The sequence below is a fragment of the Sinohyriopsis cumingii genome, chromosome 1 (assembly GCF_028554795.1).
Source record: "Sinohyriopsis cumingii isolate HCF-2022 chromosome 1, ASM2855479v2, whole genome shotgun sequence".
NCBI classification, from domain to species: Eukaryota; Metazoa; Mollusca; class Bivalvia; order Unionida; family Unionidae; genus Sinohyriopsis; species Sinohyriopsis cumingii.
Window position 1 is genome coordinate 18,002,088 of NC_142961.1, and position 20,635 is coordinate 18,022,722.

Below are 20,635 nucleotides of genomic sequence, written 5' to 3' on the forward strand. Positions count from 1 at the left end.
CAATTACATCAGATCACGTGGTCACTGTTTATGCACTGGTTGATATCTGTTATTTAAAGTAACTGGGTCGTAATCTCCACTCTCCAAAATGGTGGTCGCGGATTTCATTCAGTACTTACGAAGTTTTTATGATTAAAATCACAACTATGAAAGATTCAATAACTTAGGTAAAGGCTCTGATATTGATGTAGGCAGCAATTAGCTTTTATAAATTATCAAATTTAGATGACTTAGTGATGTAGATGCAGACGAAAAACATGTAAATTTCGAGTATGAGAAACGGCAGCTATGGTTGGTCACGCGGCCTCACTGACATGACAGTGAACAAGTTCTCTCAAGATTTTAAAGCACATAAAAAAATTATTCCTTGGAAAAAAAATTACACAACTATAACAATCGGACTTTACTCTTAATTTTTTCCACATATAATAGATGTGTACCAAAAATGTAAAATAGTTAAAATTGCTGTTAAACGTAACATACACTGCATTGCTTAACAGTTCACAGGCAGGATTTCATTCAGTACCTAGGAAGTTTTCACAATTAGAATCACAACTATGAAAGATTCAAAAACTTAGGTAAAGGCTCGGATATTGATGTAGGCATCAATTAGTTTTTATAAATTATCAAATTCAGATGACTTAGTGATGTAGACGCAGACAAAAAAACATGTAAATTTCGAGTATGGGAAATGGCAGCTACGATTGGTCACGCGGCCTCACTGACATGACGGTGAACAAGTTCTCTCAAGATTTTAAAGCACATAAAATATTCTTCCATGAAAAATAATTACACAGCTATAACAATCGGACTTGACTCTTAAATTTTTCCACATATAATAGATGTGTACCAGAAATGTAAAATGGTTAAAATTGCTGTTAAACGTAACATACACTACATTGCTTAACAGTTCACATGCAGGTCTATGCGTATGCAGTCAGTTAGGTAACAGGTGTTCTGTTTATAGTGCACTGCTTTTTGTCACTATGCTCTATGAGGTAAAGGGTTAATCATGACAATGATATTGTTGAGAGTACAGATACCAATTCCAAAAATATTTCTTGAATTTCTATCCAAGGGAACAATTTAGAAAATAAGTCTGCAATTGGACATTCTAACGGAACATTTATGGACATAGATTTAGCTGTTAAACTTGTACATTCTTTTCTACTCCACTGATATCTGTACCTAATGCCTTAAAGAAAATGTTTAAACTCTGGTAAGAAATGAAACCACCTATGTAACAAACAAAAAAATAAAGCAAATATAGAAGCAATTTTCCATGTGACTGTGGGTCAGAATTTACCCCACCTACCACCTATTACCTGATTTTACCAAATGGAAGCCTGAAGAAAATATTTCTCAGAAATTTCGCGACCCCAAATAAACAAATGTCAGGGAAGGCGGCTTACACTGTAGGACTAGGAACTCAACTAACAAGTTGTTCTCTGCCGTTTTATGACATGACTGGTGGCAGAGAACATCTTCTTGAAGTAATGATTTGTGCTGGAGTGTCATCTTTGTAATTCATTTTGATTATTGGTCTGTTCATTACTAGCTAATGGATTTATTTCTACTGACCTTTTTATCCAGACAGACCGCTTCGGTGGCTTATTGGTTAGAGCATCTGCCTTGGATGTGGCAGGTCACAGGTTCGAATCCTGGCTGAGTCACACCAAAGACTTACAAAAATGATACTAACAGCTGCTTTGCTTGGCACTCAGCATTAAGAGGTTAGTGTTAGGACTGGTCAGCCTTGTGTCAGGATAATGCGACATGATGCCCCAGTGCTAAACATCACTATAAACTCACATCGTAGCGATATGACTGAAAAATTGTTCAAGCTGCGTTAAAAATCTAAATCACACACACACACACATTTATCCAGACAGCATAATCCTTCTTTTATTGATCCATTGTCTTAAATCCTTTTGAACACCTACCTAGTATTAATCACCATCAGAACATAACACCTGTGTATTCAGTAGCTGTTGACCTCAGATTTGAATTGCTGAAGCATGCTTGGAAAGGAGCATCACCCCAAGGCAAGATCAGCAAGTCATAATGGTCACACGCATTAATCATTTCACGATGATATTAGCTGCTAAAGACAGGTGTTATGTTCTAACAAGGATTAAGTTGTGCTGATACACCATTTGTTGAAAATCCACATGGATGGATCCCACTGAGACATCAGATCTGTCCATATGTATGGATCCCAATGAGACATCAGAACTGTCCACATGTATGGATCCCACTGAGACATCAGAACTGTCCACATGTATGGATCCCAATGAGACATCAGAACTGTCCACATTTTCCAATTATGTCTCGTTAGGTACCAATCATTTGGTTTTCAAATCTTGTGGGGACTGGGATTTTTGTTGGAAACTGGATTTTTTCCTTTCTGTACCACATGAAAATTTGTTCCCCCAACAAATGAGAGTAAGAATATTTTTTTAATCAAGTTATATACATGGTATTGTGTTTGGCTCCACCCACAGCACACACAGTTAAATAATTGGTTCCTTTTGTCTGTTTTTGCCCTTTTGTTACATAACGTTAGTCTCTAATGGATCTAACCCATGGTCAAAACTTCGAATTGATTGCCATACTGCCCTACAGTTTTATAGGATTCAAAGACAAATTTGGTAATGAAACCAGTATTGGACCCTGAAACTATCCTTACCCCTATTACCCTGCCACCAGGGACTTAGTATCTAGGCAACAGCATGAAAACATTTTACATTCTCATACTATATATACATGCTTTTGTGTGTATGTGTGTGTGTGGACATATGTTTTAAAAACTTAATTAATTTTTGTTCTGAATTGAGAGTTTTTTAATAATAGTTTACTGTCTTTCTTTCAGTCTAAAGATAAGATGAAAAAGGGATCAAGAAGAGGATGTGTCAGATTAAAGGTTGTAGATAATAATAATAATAGTTATAATTTTATGGTCTTTAAGTAACAGAAAAGATTGAAAACCAACAAATTTTGTCAGATGTAAGAAATCATTTATTTAACTATAATGCAAAGTGAGAATGTTAAAAGAAGTTGCGGTATTGTGAATTAAGTCTCAGACAGCCCTGAAAGCTCTATCCGAATGAATGCCAGTGATGTTCTGAATAAATTCAGTATTGAATATACTGATGTGCCAGTGGTCTTGAATGTGTGTGACTGCTCCAGTGGTTTAGTGGTTAGAGCATCCGCCTTGGATGCGGGAGGTCATGGGTTAGATAATAATTAAAATAATAATAATTGTTATGTATATTTAATTTGGATCGTTTGTTAGTTTCTTTAATAAAATTTTTTAAGTCATAAATAAAGGTATGCATAGCTGCCAGCCAACATGATTTTGGCTTAAATTTCACGACTTTTTCAGCAATTCAGATTCATGCAGCATACAAAAAACCCACATGAATTCCCCAATTCTCAATTATTTTAAATCTTTAATAAAATAACTGATTTCTTGTTAAGCACTAGTCGTGATATCAGCAGTTGCCCAAATGGTTTGGTACTGATAGTCACGTTATTAGTAAAATTATAGTTGATTGGTACAATTGGCTCAGTAGCAGGCATTTTAGCATATTTTATTCTATATGTATAAGAGTAGTTTTACAAATGCTTTTGAGAGAAACTGAGGCCTAACCGGAATTTTGCTCTGCGCATGCGCCACAAACACTGACTTGAATTACCATTCGGCACCGCATCTTGAAAATGTCTTCACCAACAAGGAAAAATAAATGTATTGCACAAAAAGTGAAGTTTAGTTTGGAATATACCAGAAATTGGCTGTGCATTCTGTCATCAAACACCGATATACATCATGCTTTTTGCACGCAGTGTGCCACAAATTTTAGCATTGGGCATGATGGCAGATATGATGTGAGGAAGCGCATTGGTAGTAAAAAGCACATAGAGGTTGGGGAAAATTAAGAACCTGTATGAGCTGGAGACCATGCTAAACATTTGTTCCAACAAATATTCCCAGACTTGAAGACCACTTCACGAATTCATGTCAAAATTCACTCATTTTTATCCCTATTTTCACTAATTGCGAGCCTGGAGGGTTGGCAGTTATGGGTATGGATAATTGTATTTTGGACTTAACCTTGTCCAAAATGAAGTTCATTTTCTACATGACCTGATTCATTGATTTATTTTAATTCTGTAAACAATTAATACCTTGCTAATGTTTTCTATGTGAGTATGATTTAACTAATATAATTATTATCTTTGCCGGAGTCAAGGACATTGTGTTTACCATGTTCATTATTATAATTTTAGAATAGAGCTTCTATTTATAACTTGGGTTTTATCATGTAAACATTTTGAGCCTTCCAGAATTAAATTTTTCATAAGGTAACTGTTATTTTTTTTATATATAGAAAATTCTAATTGTGACCTGAGGTAAAGTAGATGATTATTCAATCTTGTTTTTCTCAATTAGTTATTGGTACTGTAACATTTGAGCAGAATCAATTGTACTATTTTTGTGTCTAGTATTTCATTTGGGCTGGAATTTATTCAAAATTACTTAATTCAGATTATTCTCTGGAAATACAAAGTACTCATAAAAATAACATGCTTGGAAACAGAGACTTGGATTTATAGTGAAATTTCTAATAAGGATATATTCATAGATTATATTGTGATTCAACAAAGACTGTTGACACATGACTATGACACAGGCCACAAAGACACATCAACACTTCTAGTGTTGGATGTTTTTTAAAATACCACTTAATTTTATTAAGAACTTTAATCATTAGCATTGTGTTCGAAATTCTAGGTGTTTTTTTATTTATTTGGCAATACCTTAAGTTTGTTTGACATTTTTCACTTTATGTTCTTGGGAAATAAATTATTTGTTGAATTTTACAAAACTTTTTGGTTCTCAGTCATTTTTATTACTTAAATTATGATCATGGAGTTTTGATATAGTAATACTGATGAATAGAATAAGAAATATAACATCAACTGATTTTGATTTTAATAAATAATAATATGGCAAGGGTTGAAAATTTCCAAAGGTTGAGTGCAGATTGAGGGTTCACCAGTGTTTCTCTAAGGTGTTCTTTCAATAATTTTATTGACTTTGTTCACTGAAATTTATAGTGAAAGTATATTTGCCATTGATTTTGTCAAGATCATGGAAGTGCTTTCACTTTTCAGTACTAATAAACACTTGCTAGTGGGAGGACAGGCTGGTCTCAGTTTGTAATTTCAAATAGCTGGTACTGGAAGGGTCACATAATTCTGGAAAACAGCCTTCCGCGTAAATATTTGGTCATTAACATCATCAAATTTCTGTGTCAGAATTAGATCACCATGAGTGAGTGAGTTTTTATGTTAATTTTGTTTTATTTTAGGGAGCCATAATTGGAATTGATGATGAAGACGACAGTACATTCACTATCACTGTTGACCACAAGACATTTCACTTCCAAGGTTTTTACATCAACTTTATTGCTCTTCTTGCATTTGCTATTTAAAAATGGTTAATCCTTAATTTAAACTGTGAAAATAATTGATATAGCTTGTCTTATAAGTTTAGTACATAATGTTACATTCATTTTAAATTCTTGCTTAATTTTTCATAATGTTTAAAAAGAAGTACTCAGATTAATACAGTTTTTGTAATAATATATTGAGCAACATATTTGATAATATACATCAGAATTCACTCTTACCATATTTCACAGCATTTTAACAGCATTACAGAACAGATTTTTTTATGGAGACTCCAACCCTGAGATGTGATGAGGCAGTTTTGTATATGTACATTATGCGTAAAAGCACAGATCAGGTTGGGTATGACACAATTTGTTTAATTGGGGCTATCAAGCGGGGCATGGGAGAAGGGGAAATAAATGAGAAAAGCATTAGGAAGATGTTTTGGTTAGATTTTTAGTTTGTTTATTTTTCTTACTTAGCACGTGATGCAGATGAGAGAGAGAAATGGATAGAGATGTTGGAAAACACAATAGAACAACATTCCAGCACAAGAAAGGTAATCATCTTGTCAGAACTGCTCAACAAGAGATTAATGCCAGTATGAAATGAAAATACATATGATATATGCTCAACAAGAGATTAATGCCAATATGAAATGAAAATACATATGATATATGCACTGCAAGAGATTAATGCAAATATGAAATGAAAATACATATGATATATGCACTGCAAGAGATTAATGCCAGTATGAAATGAAAATACATATGATAACTGCAAGAGATTAATGCCAGTATGAAATGAAAATTCATATGATATATGCACTGCAAGAGATTAATGCCAATATGAAATAAAAATACATATGATATATGCACTGCAAGAGATTAATGCCAATATGAAATGAAAATACATATGATATATGCACTGCAAGAGATTAATGCCAATATGAAATGAAAATACATATGATATATGCACTGCAAGAGTTTAATGCCAACATGAAATGAAAATACATATGATATATGCACTGCAAGAGATTAATGCCAATATGAAATGAAAATGCATATGATATATGCACTGCAAGAGTTTAATGCCAATATGAAATGAAAATACACATGATATATGCACTGCAAGAGATTAATGCCAACATGAAATGAAAATACATATGATATATGCACTGCAAGAGATTAATGCCAATATGAAATGAAAATACATATGATATATGCACTACAAGAGTTTAATGCCAATATGAAATGAAAATACATATGATATATGCACTGCAAGAGATTAATGCCAATATGAAATGAAAATACATATGATATATGCACTGCAAGAGTTTAATGCCAATATGAAATGAAAATACATATGATATATGCTCTATAAAAGATTAATGCCAATATTAGATGAACTAGGGATTGGTGCTAATACCAGATAAAAATACTAATGATATATTTGCTATAAGAGATTAGTGCCAATATCAAATGAAATATGCTGTACAAGAAATTAGTGCCAATATTACTAACTAGTGCCAATATTATGATAATACCAATGAAATACACAATCAGATATGTATTTATGGATTGTGATCTAGAACCACCACTGTATTGAAGAAAAAAAAGAGTAATTGGATCATTTTTTTCATGAGTGAACAATCACAGCAAAGTTGTGAATATTAAAAAGATGATTTGTTTTCTTTTGTTGGTTTTAACAGCACTTTAAACACATTATTGGCCATATCATGCACTTGAAACACATTGGCATATTGTGCATTTGAAATATGTTGTTGGCCATATTGTGCATTTTAAGCTCATTATTTGCAGTATCATATACTTGAAATGCACTGTTGGCAACAGCATGCGCTTGAAATATTGGCCATATCTTGTACTTTAAGCACAAAGGGGAATAACTCATACCAGTATAATCTCTGGAACAAGTCATACCAAAATAACTCATAAAGGGGACTAACTCATAAGAAAGTATAAGACTAGATTTAAAGTGTGCATTTTAATAGTTCAGTGCCTGCTAAACTAAATCTAAGTTTTATGTAAGACCTAAATCCCCACACAAGACAATGAAACTGGATGGGGTTGGATCAAGTAAAGACGTTTGTGCAATCACATGAATAAATGTTTATTTATAATGCAGATTAATGATGAATCAGTCTTTAACACCCTTGAACTTACCTTTACTTTCACCGCTGATGTTCCTGCAGAATGATCCCTAATGAACCTTGCTATCACACAGATACAATGGTCCAGAAGCTCCTCATACTGTGTTAACCAATAATGTCCCTTGAACCAATATCACCCATCACCCCAGAATCCAGTTAAACAACCACACATATTTAGTATGAGTAAAAAATAAAAATAAGTCTAAACCTGTGCACCACATTTATTACTGCAGACAGAAGCAAAATACTATTTACGTTGATGCTTATACATAATATAAAAAGTATTTTCATGGAAAAATTCCATGACAGTACCCATCCGTATAATCACCTTTAAAAAAGTGGTAACAATTTAAATAATCATGGAACATGGCCAAAATAAAAACAAATTAAAACTACTATTTATATTATCAGGACACATCAGTAAAAAAAATGATCTGCAATGCTTCTTTGCAAATTGTACTATGCTTATGTAATCAGACTGCATTTGCCTCAATATAGCTTTAAAGGAGACCAGAAACCAATGGAAATATTGGATAATAATAAAGGTACTATAGCTGTAAACCTTATTCTGAAGTATCATCTGCGACCGAAATGCCAATATTAAAATATTGGCCTATCTTCTAGGAGCTGAATTTCCGTGACCTGGTATGCAAAATTTCCGCGCCTATTCGGTTACTTTCGGGATGTGACGTCATAGTAGCGACTCCAGCAGCCCAAGTGGGAGTTGCCAGAGTAAAAGACAATACCGTTTTGCGTTGCTTACGGGTGTAATAAAACATTAAGAAAAGCCAGTGGACAACATTTTTTTTTCTTTTCCGAAAGATAAAGGCATACTGAAAGAATGGATACATTATTACAGACGAGTCAATTTCAAAGCAACACCATACAGCCCTATGTGCTCGTTACATTTCTCAAAGAACTGTTACGAGAGGGATTCTGAAAAAATGGCAGCTCAAGGATACGCAAATGCTAGGCTTAGACAAAAAGTTGGCTCTGTTCCAGACATAACGTTGAATATTTTAAATCCTGGGAAAAGTGTTGAACGTGTGAGTTACGAAAATAGGCAGAAGGCCGAGTAAGTGACCACAAAATGCAACAATCAATTCACAGATCTTTTATCTACACCAGCAGTGCTAAAAATAAATCGGATAGCCCGACACCCTGTGTCCCCCTGGTTTTAGTTCCGGCCCATCCTGTATTCAAAATGAGGTGCCCGTCAGGCTTGTCGAAACAAAAATTGTTTGCCTGAGGAAACTTTGATCGCGCTGGTGAAATTAGTAAATGTATTTTCAAGATGTTGACATGCATGCCTTAACACGGCACAATCTAAATCAAATCACTACTGTCCAAGGTGAAATTTAGATTTGATTTTAATCAAATGGAGGCTTTGCCAAAAAATAATATTCTAAACCTGTCGTGTTTCGAGAAAACACAATTTTCAGTAATCTTATAAAAATTACAAATTTAAAAAAAATCATTGTATACATGTAGTATGTATAAACGGTAATCTGTAATGATTGGAATTGATATAAAATTATTCCTTGGGCAGTTTAAATAACAGCGATTAAAAGAAAAGAGGTCAAAGTTTCACATTAAATGGCTGACAATAGAAACTGGGGGGGGGGAGTACTATTGACCCAACCCCTTGCCCCAATGTGCGAGCGCCCATGGGACGTACCTTTTCTCCATGTGATACGCCTTATTCCCCCAGGACAAGCCCATTTTGCATATTCTGGTCAGCTCTGGCTAAATTGCAAAATAGCTAAAGTTTTGATTTAAGTACGCAAACAATAAAGCCGATGTGACCGTTCCGGTGGCCTAGTGGTTAGAGCGTCCGCTTCGGATGCGGGAGGTCGTGGGTTCGATCCCCGGCCGAGTCATACGAAAGACTTTTAAAATGGTACTAACAGCTGCCTCGCTTGGCGTTCAGCATTAAGAGGTTAGTGTTAGGACTGGTTGGCCTGGTGTCAGGATAATGTGACTGGGTGGGACATCATGCTACATGTCTGCGGCATGATGCCCCAGTGCTAGACATCACTATAAACTGCCACATTGCAGACATCGTAGCGATATGACTGAAAAATTGTTAAAGCTACGTTAAAAATCAAAATCACATCACATCACAATAAAGCCGATGTGACTGATGAACATATTCCATCCTTGCATTGATCTTGTGAAAAGGACTGCCCTTCGGACATACTTCAAAGAAACCCTGTTCGACAGTGTGTGTGTGTGTGTGTAAGCACCAGCAATTGATTGCAAAAATAAACGATGCCTATTTTGTTGTTACTTACGATGCCATGGACTTCAGGTTTAAGTCTTAATGCATGTAACAGTGTTTGCTGAACAAAATATTTATTCAGAATTAGTTCTTTAGGGCCACATATACTGCATGGTATATTTTGTTTTATTCCTTTTAATTTAATTATGGTAATTAAACTTTACATATACGGTCGAGGAATGTCAGATGTTAACTGGCCGAGTTTCTTTGGCGGAAATGGAGATGCGATTTTTGTTTACAGAGAAAATTTCACAGTGATCATTCATTTAAGCTAATTGGTGACAATTGTATTCTTTTAATTTTGTTATACTATAGTACTGTTGTAGTTGTTTAAAAACATCTGAAATTTACTTGAATAATGTTTAATTTTCACGTTCTATTTACTGAAGAAGAAAAAAAAAAGAAAAAAAATGTTGTGTGATATTAATTATTTCGTCCAGTGCCGGATTTAGACGTGTGTGCGTGTGATTTGAATTTTTAACGTAGCTTTAACAATTTTTCAGTCATATCACTACGATGTCTGCAGTGTGGCAGCTTAGACTGTGGATTGCATACGTTGTACCTATTTATAAACGGTTTGGGGTTGGTTTTTTCTTCTTCTGACAAATTAAAATTGACAGACATAATGTAATTATCGGGACTTCGCTGCGAAAAATTTAGAGATATTGCGAGATCGAGATGTAGATGAGGAAATACCCCCCAAATCAGGAGGTTTTTCTCCCGGCTTGAGAGTTGACAGGTATGAACTGTCCGGGCTTGTGGAATTTCAGTCAGGGCTTGAGTTTATTTAAGTCACCTGCCCGGGGCCTGTGCCTAAAAAAATTCTTTTAACACTGACCAGTACAGTACATAAACTATTATATCAGACTGCAGATTCAAGTTTTGAATGTGCAACCCAAATGTGGTCTCCTTCCGTCTGCCTCGCTCGCCAATGTTGATGTTTGTATTCGAGGACTGGCTAGTATTGCGTCACGGTACCACGTGATCTGTCATCTCATTAAAACTCGGAAAAACTCGGCAATTTACGGAATCGTGGTATCTTCCATGCAATAAAATCACTACCCGCTTACGATATTTAATTTATAAACATGTCAGTCGAATTAAAATCTGTAGAGAATTACATACGTAGAAGGAAAATTTTGATTTCTAGTCTCCTTTAAAGTTGATCTCCATTGCCTCAGTTCTGTGTTGGTAACATTTGCTTCAGGGAATGATGGCTTGTTTTAAAGACAAATTCCCATTTAGAAAACTTTTTTGTGACATTTTCTCATTCCCCACACAACTGCCAATTACAGAGTCATTTGCTCCCAGGGCAGCAAATTTCTACTTGCATAAGTGACTGGTGACTTTACCACCATTTACTCCTGTAACAGAACTATTCCTAATCGCATGACATTTATACCATTTCTCAACATGATTGTTTTATTTAACTCTGGTGACTTTAGGACTGATTAAGTTCCCCATAAGGGCAATGAATGTCCATTCCTGGCATGAATCCCAAGTCACTGATGGGTTGGCTATTCATTGTCAAATCTGTTAATGGACTACAAATGATGGTGATAGAACTAATTTAATATAAAACCCTACTAATCCAAGAAACAATACATCGTACATTATGGTTTCTGGTCAAGAAGTGTTTCTGATACTTTGAGTTCTTGTCAGGGTGAGGTTTGGACTGCCCTGACCCATTTATTAGATGGCTTAAGCATGCCAAGTTGTTATGCTACACTTGGTGGGTGTCTCATTGTCAAACAAATTGATTAATACCCTACTGTGCTTTTCCAAGGTGTGTATATGTACCAGAACACTGTGAATAAAACACCAAAATTTTCCATGCCTTTTAACAATTTCTGCATAAGGCAACAGCACAACTTGAATGCATCAACCAAATCAAAATGCATGATTTTCAATTTGTACTTTTAAGGGTTGTGAATGCTGTCATTCTATTGATATCATTATTTGTGAGCACTTGGCAATATCATTAGATAAGATCTAATTTTTAAATGTATTGATGCAGTGCCAATTTTGAAAACTAAACCTCTATCAGGCATGATCTGTTCTGTCTATGATTGCTGATATTTTTATGATCACCAGCCAATAAGTGCAGTTGGATTTGAGTTGGGCATACAAAATAGGTGAGTGGGTTGGTTTGCTGAAGGATAATTTAATCTTTGTTGTTTTGATCCTGAAACAAGCTTGGTATGCAATAAGAGGAAAATTTTGTTTTCCTGTGTAAATACTGGATATTTTCCCAATTGTAGAACTAAAATCCAATATATTTTAACTCATGGCTGGGCCATTCTTTAAAATGTCACATTTTTGTCTCTTTTGATGATATATAAATGGTTTCAAGTTACAAAACGACAATATCCCAGAAATCCTGAAATTCTTAGGACTCTTGGTGGGTATTTTGTCCCAGAAAATAATGTGATTGCCATATATTTGTGAAATCTAATACAAAACATACAAAGAAGATACAGGAAGTTGTGACAAAAGAGAAAAAGTTGCTATACCTATTTTCAGTTCCAGAATTGTTGCAACTTTGCTATCAGTATTTTCCTTTGATGATTAACTTGTTTCCTCTCTTTTGGAAAACTGTATAATAGAATTTCACCCAACATTGTTTCAGTCTACTCTACTGTCTTTAAAAATTAAATGTTAGTTGGCAAGAAGCTGCCTAATTAAAGTTTAAACTAGACTTTGTAAACTTTTAATGCGACTTCATTAAAGGTATTTATTTGGCAATTTAATGAACATAAAATCAAAGACAAGTTTATATATTGATATTTGAGAACTCCTTTGACTGATGTCTGGTTGCTGAGTGCATGTGCCAGTCAAAACCATTGATTTATGGTACATGTCCAGTGAATACAGGATCTCTAAAAGGGCTCTGATCAGCATGTCTGCTTCCTAATTAATCACAAGTTATTAAATCATTGAGAGGTAAAAAGGTTGTGTAGTACTGGTAGTTATCTTAACATCTGATTGTTGCTGTTTTGATGTATATGCACACATTAAATAACAATGGCTCCATTTTCTTAAAGTGTTCAGATTCATGGCCATGAAAATGTAGCAAGCTTTCATAAAAATTTCAGCATTCCATCCAATTGAGACATTTGAACATCAAGAACAGTTCACATTATTTTAAAAACTTTACAGACTAATCCAGTAGCCTAGTGGTTAGAGCGTCTGGATGCGGGAGGTCGAGGGTTCGATTCCCGGCCGAGTCATACCAAAGACTTATAAAAATGGTACTAACAGCTGCCTCGCTTGGCACTTAGCATTAAGAGGTTAGTGTTAGGACTGGTCGGCCTGGTGTGAGGATAATGTGACTGGGTGGGACATCATGCTACATGTCTGTGGCATGATGCCCCAGTGCTAGACATTATTATAAACTGCCACACTGCAGACATTGTAGCGATATGACTGATTTTTTTTTAAAGCTATGTTAAAAATCCAAATCACACACACTTAACACTTGACAGAAATATTAACATGTCATTCAGATACATGAATTCAGTTAATTTTATATTTTGCTTATTAATTCTTATTATATACAGTACAGAGCTAAAAAGGCATTAAAGTTTTGTTTAAATTCCAAAGCCAATGGAGGGCCAAGCTCTTGAAGCATAACAATGCATGTATGCAAATTTACATTTGTTTATGAACTGTACCTAATATTTTGATGAAAATAATTTTCTCAGTTATTGATCCAGGATTTATATAGCTATTGGAATTATATGGGAATGATTTCAAATTCAGATAATTACAAAGAGGGTGAAGGTAAGTTATGAAAACATACCTCTGAAAGATTCATTGTAAAATAATCCATAAAACATGGTTCGTACATCCTTGCATAAAAAGTTTGAAGGGTTGCCTTTTAAATGAAGAGATTTTGTTATTAACCTATTGTCCAAAAATAATGAATGAACAGATTTAGTGGATCAAATGAGACAACAAGGTTATTAGCAAAGTAAAATATCAGAAAGGTTCAGTTTCTGTTAGACAAATACTACTTGAAAACTTTGGAAGTCCTTGCAAAAAGTGACTTTCCAGAGCTGTAGAGCTGTACGAACCATGATATGATGCCCAGAACTTGTGCTTGGGTGTGGAATGAGCTTTCTTAGATTGACTGCATGTGTGTATATATATATATATATATATATATATATATATATATATATATATATATATATATATATATATATATATCATATTAAGACTCCAGGGATAACAGCTTTTACTTTTATATCTAAGTTATTTATGACTGCATTGATCTTAAAGATCACTTTGAGCTTATGTAGTGGTTTGTGATCACTATAGTGGCATTCTGGAGATATGCTTATGCATTTTACACATCCAAGTCCCATCTGTTAATTATTCCATCCAGGTTCCAATTGTTAGTTATCATTATAGTGGCATTATTGAGATATGCTCATGCATTTTATACATTCAGGTCCCATCTGTTAGTTATCATTATAGTGGCATTCTGGAGATATGCTCATACATTTTGTACATTCAGGTCCCATCTGTTAGTTATCATTATAGTGGCATTCTGGAGGTATGCTCATACATTTTATACTTTCTGTCCCATCTGTTAGTTATCATTATAGTGGCATTCTGGAGATATGCTCATACATTTTATACATTCAGGTCCCATCTGTTAGTTATCATTATAGTGGCATTCTGGAGATATGCTCATACATTTTATACATTCTGGTCCCATCTGTTAGTTATCATTATAGTGGCATTCTGGAGGTATGCTCATACATTTTATACTTTCTGTCCCATCTGTTATCATTATAGTGACATTCTGGAGATATTCTCATGCATTTTATACATTCTGCCCCATCTGTTAGTTATCATTATAGTGGCATTCTGAGATATTCTCATGCATTTTACACATCCAAGTCCCAGCTGTTAGTTATCACTATGGTGGCATTCTGGACATATGCTCATGTATTTTACACATCCAAGTCCCATATGTTAGTTATCACTATAGTGACATCTGGAGATAAGCTCGTGCATTTTACTCATTTACTCATCCAGATCCTGTCTGTTAATTATCCCATCCAGATCCCATCTCTTAATTATCACTATAGTGGCATTCTGGAGATCAGCTTATGTATTTTACTCATCCAGGAGAATTATTTACAATTTCAAGTATGGTACATACATTAATAATGAGTTCAAGGTTTCTGTAGAAAAAAATGGTGCCTCTTTTGGTTGGTTGTTATAATATATTATTTGTGTACATTAATATTCCTTACATCAGGTAGTTGAACCCAATAAAAATGTTCAAAGCTGACTTGAAATTTGACCACTATAATGATCATGTAGAGATCTAGTCATATTTTTTTCTGTTGCATTGAATTATTTTTTTTTAAGCAATACTTACAACATGACAAATGGATACTCATTACAGTTTGCATAGTGACCTTGAAATACAACCATGATTATTTGGTTGTATTGATATGGAGTTTGGAAAAGAGAAGTATGGGCTAGCCTTTGGTTATTTTGACATAGAGTTTTCTAAGGAGTGGTATGGGCTGTTGTTTGGTTAGTCTGACCAGGAGTTTTTAAAAGAGGTATTTGCCATCTCATGGTTATTTTGACATGGAGTTTTCAATAGAGAGGTCTGGGTTGACTTTCAGTTATTCTGACATGGAGTTTTCAAAAGTAAGGTATGGGTTATCCTTCATTTATTTTGACTTGGAGTTTTGAAAAGTTATTTGGCCTGGACATGATTACATGCATAAGATGTAGTGTTCAAGAAACTTGAAAGTGTGCATCGAGTCTCTGGACAATTGCAGTTCAAAGCGTTTTTCAGGTACAGAAGGGTCAGGAAACATTTATCATGAAACAGTTATTGTTGGTGGGATAGTTAAACATGTATGAGAATTAAACAAGTAAATTATTTATTTCCAATCAGTATCCAGTTTTGTCATAAAATAGGTTGATATATTAGAATCATAATAGCTTCATACCATCAATAGGCTCTGATGTGCTGTAACAATGAGCTAAGTCTCACAGATGCCTCATACAGTAATTTTTGCAGTAAAGACTTGACGTTTGCATATTTGTGACTACCAGTTGTCAAATATATGCCCATTAGAGATGAAATTTATCAAACATATGCTCATTGAAGCTGAAATTTATCAAACGTATCCATTATAGATGAAATTTATCAAACATATGTCCATTAATTATAATCAAACATGCTCAGTATAGATGAAATTTATCAAATATGTGACTATTAGAGATGAGCCCATTAGTGATAAAATTTATGAAACATATGCCCATTATTAACGAAATTTATCAAGCAAAACATATTAGTACAGGATGCTCGAAGCAGCCTTGTGGCATATTAATTAAATTGTTTCATACCATTTAGATCTTTTGAGATGGCACTTTGTATGGTTGTTCTTGCATCATCCTGATCAAGTAACCTTTAATCCATGCATGAACGGCTCTTTAAAAAAGAACTCATCCAGGATATCCTTTAAAGGGTCTGAATTCTTTGTAGGGTTAAATTAGGTTATGCTGGCCTACTTTTATGCATGTGCAGATTTATTGGAGTTTTGAAACTCAGGTTCACCAAAGAGAAGCATTGTTGAAATGAGCAATATAAATAAAATAACATCTTGCTTTCAGTCAGTGGTAAAGTAGAATGAACTGACAATAATGTGGACTGGAGTATATTCAAACTGGTACTTTGGTCTTGAGACAAATGGGAGATAAAAAAGAAAATTTATAATACATAAACATACCTGATCACTTGAGAAGTCAGTAGTGAATCAGATTTTTTACTGATGGTCATTTGACAATGAGATATTCAACTCAAATAAAGTGAATGATGGACATGTTGAACAATAAGAATCAGTTAATTTTGTTACTAAAGTGAGCCTAGAAATAAAAGTACATTTTCAAATAATCTACTTGATTTTATATATCAGTATGTAGACCGCTCTGGTGGCCTAGTGGTTAGAGCGTCAGTCTCTGATGTGGGAGGTCATGGGTTCAATCCCTGGCCAAGTCGTACCAAAGATTTACAAAAATGATACTAACAGCTTCCTCGCTTGGCGCTCAGCATTAAAAGGTTAGTGTTAGGACTGGTTGGCCTGGTGTCAGGATAATGTGACTGGGTGGGACAACATGCTATATGTCTGTGACATGATGCTCCAGTGCTGGACATCACTATAAACTGCCACACTACAGACATCGTAGCAGTATGACTGAAAAATTGTTAAAGCAACGTTAATAATCCAAATCACACACACACACACATAGCAGTATGTAAACAATTATCAATTTCTTTTCTCTAAATAACCATGACCCAAAAACTAGACTGGTTGATGGCAGTCAAATTGTTGAAATGATGTACATGTTGAGTCCCTTGATAGTCAAATTAAGAACTGACATGTTTGGTTTAAACAATTAAATAAGTAGTCACAAATATTGAAGAGTGTGTGTGTTATAAGGATAGATATGGGGCAGATGTGATTGGCTTTTATGGTTTATTTGGATAGAGTGTCCACAAAGTTGGAGAGCTTCTGGGTTTGAGCTTAATTTGGCAAAACATTTTCATCCCCAGTGATTATTTTTTGTTGGCAGTGGTGAGACTCCATATTAACATATTGTACTAAAAAATTACTTTGACTTTCAGTCCTGATAGGTTTGCATGATCATTATTTATGTTGATATGTCTCCACAAGGCAGAATTGAGGACTGAATTTTTTAAACAATTAACCACTGTACTAAATATATGAAAGCTAAATAGGTACACTTCATATCAGAGAAGCATGTTATCATAAACCACACTGCATCTAACTAAAACAACATACATGCTATCCATATATATATATATATATATATATATATATATATATATATATATATATATATATATATATATATATATATATATATGCACACACTATATCCTTTTACAATTATTATGCTTCTTTCATTATCAGAGAAATGTAATATCTCCCAATTTATCTTTTCAACCCCCTGTTTAATTTATTTAGTGATTCTTAGGTAATTAGTGTTTGGTGTCATGGCTTCAGTTAGAATTGGATTCAATGATAACATCCAAAGTAGATCTAAAGGTTCTTTATTTTAGTGAAACTTTGATCACAATGATATTGTAACATAATATACGACTGTTTAAACCAGCTTATTGTACCGATATATGGCATCTTATTCAAGGAACATGACATGCTATTACAGTAATTATGGTATGGCAGTGGCAAAATATTCATTATGCCTCAAATTTTTGGTGTTGATTCTCAGTAATTGCCTGTGTTTGAACCCTAGATATTGAACATTATTAATGATTACCTCTATCTAAAAATAGCATGATGAGCAAAGTTTTGAAGTTTGTAGAGTTGGTGACCGAAAAGTTCATATTTTGCTCATTTAACAGTGATATCAGGTTATGAGCTAAAACAAATTTTAGTCAGCGAAGAAGTTATGGATATCAGTCTGTTATGTGCAGTACTGTTAATTCTATCTAGTAATTATATTTGGAATGATTTTAATATTAAACCTCCTGCTTTTCAGTTGCATGGAGTAAAAGATGTGCCAACAGCAGCTGATTTTGATCGCAAGTTGGCGGAGACGGATGCTTATCTCCAGTTACTCATCGATCAAGTGGAGGCAAGGCAGCTATATCCCAGAATTTTCCTTCATTCTTTTTATTATACCACCATTTCCAGAAGATGGCAGTTATATAGATTGATTGATTAGTGTTCAGTACATATCAACACATGAAAGGTTTTTGTTGTGCAGAGTAAAGTGCCTTGCCCATAGTTACTTTCAGACAACATGTGCTTATTCCAGGCAGGATTTGTTCATGAACTGTTTTGGTTGCAAGTTGGCATTTTTACCTCTGATTCACTTAGTCTGTCCAGGCATCATTGCATTTTTCCATCTGTCTGTCTCTGTCATCTATGTCCTTGCAGTAACTCTTTATCTCAGTACACCTGTGGAGACCAGATTTGCAGTATGGGTGATTTGCTGGGTGAAAACGAGTTAAACCTTCGAACTAAATTGCATTTACTTCCCAGATTGATTTCATCATTGCTTTGAAATATTGATGGCTTCAATTCCAGTGACTTTAAACCCAAGTTGTTTGGGGTTGGTGTACTTGGTATCGACCCATTATGCCCCTAAATTGAATCAGTGTGATTTACTATTAAGAGTTTATTCAACATTTTCTAATAGTGCTGACTCGTGCCCCAAAAGTGGTTCATTTTATTAATTTCTGCAGTCTTTAATGAGGTTTTGCTGTTTACCTCACAAAAAAGCATATCTACAAAGCTTATTAATGCATGATATGAATAATTTCATCAGAAGAAAAATTGTTTAAGAAAAAGGATTCAAACAGATTTATAAAAATTTGCTTCCTGGTTGTAATATACATAGCTTCATTAATCATAATGTTTGCAGAGAAAGTCACTATGATGGATATTTTGTCAGGCTACGCTGACAAAGTGGCAGCCTCATATCCACATGCATGTTAGCAGTTTGTTTTCTGGATGATAAATTGGCTGGGAATTTATGGATTTTTACAAATTTGGTAAGCTGCTTTATTTTGATAAGAGTTAAAAGTAGTTTTATTTCAAGCCTTCCTTGACATCGTATTGAGGGGTTATGGCCCCTGTTTGCCTGTCCATCTGTTTCATTTATGCAGCCTGACTCCATCATTGGTAAGCAGTTTTATTATGATTATATTGAATGGTTTGATTTTGCAGTCTTCCATGAGATCAGTAGTGTGAGTTATGCCCCTTGATTTGCAAATCAACATGACTTTGGTTTCCACAGCACAACTTTACCACAGGTGGCCAAGTAGCCTAAATTGCCACCATTTACTCATCACTGCCACATCACCTCTGGTTGTATGGGTTCAAGTCTCATGCTCTGCCAATGTGGGTATGTGGGAAGGTTTGCCAGAAGCTTCCCATTGGTCAGTGGTCCTTTCTTGGGTTCTTCCTTCACTAGCTATACTGGCTGCCATGTGCTGAATAATGGCATTAAGCCAAAAGCAGCATAAACAACTTTGAAATAAAGCCAGGTTTGGTTTATATTGATGATATCTTAAATGTATTTGATTTCCAGAACTCCATGGTAGCTTTTATAGGGGTTATTCTCCTTGATTGCCCACCCGTCTAACTTTCTTTTCTTCAGCATTACTTGATGAAGTATTCTTGCTTTCAACTCAATTTGGCATATAGCTGTAAAATCATGAGACTTTAAACTTATTTGATTTATATAATTCCGTGACATTATCTATGCTACACTGGTTGTATTTCTTTTTAGTGTGATTTTGACAGTATTACTTTACCAAATATTGTTGGATTTCATCCAAAGTAGGCATTCGGCTTTAGGGCTGTTCCAGTCCAATATACATGGGACCCAGAGAACGCATTTATTTCAAATAAATCTGCTTTTGGCTTAATCTTGATAAATCCATAAATAGATTAAATTTCTAGTATAACACTTAACATTTACAGGTGTTTTGCCCCCGGATTATCCATCCACCAAATGTTAACATCTGCAACATTGCTTGACCAAGGATTGGTGGATTTTAACCAGCATATTGCTATATTGATGAAACCTTGAATGAATTTACTTCTAGCATTGCATATTCCTGTTTTGCATTATCCTGACTGTTTAATATTTTGTTGGCTTTTTTTTAATAGAGCCAAATTTAGCGTGCTTCA

General features: G+C 34.5%; 1 protein-coding gene across 3 annotated transcripts in view; it reads left to right on the forward strand.

Moving 5' to 3' along the window:
• The window catches only part of LOC149806506 (oxysterol-binding protein-related protein 9-like), a 99,579-nt gene that overhangs the window by 1,692 nt on the left and 77,252 nt on the right, over positions 1–20,635 (forward strand). For 2 of the 3 annotated variants that reach the window (XM_089954016.1, XM_089954027.1), the window contains exons 2-6: positions 2,873–2,923; positions 5,376–5,454; positions 5,940–6,016; positions 13,671–13,691; positions 18,474–18,569. In XM_089954016.1, coding sequence (XP_089810142.1) covers positions 2,873–2,923; positions 5,376–5,454; positions 5,940–6,016; positions 13,671–13,691; positions 18,474–18,569 — 324 coding nt within the window. The remainder of the gene's footprint in view (positions 1–2,872; positions 2,924–5,375; positions 5,455–5,939; positions 6,017–13,670; positions 13,692–18,473; positions 18,570–20,635) is intronic. The other variant, XM_089954022.1, reaches the window with a different exon arrangement.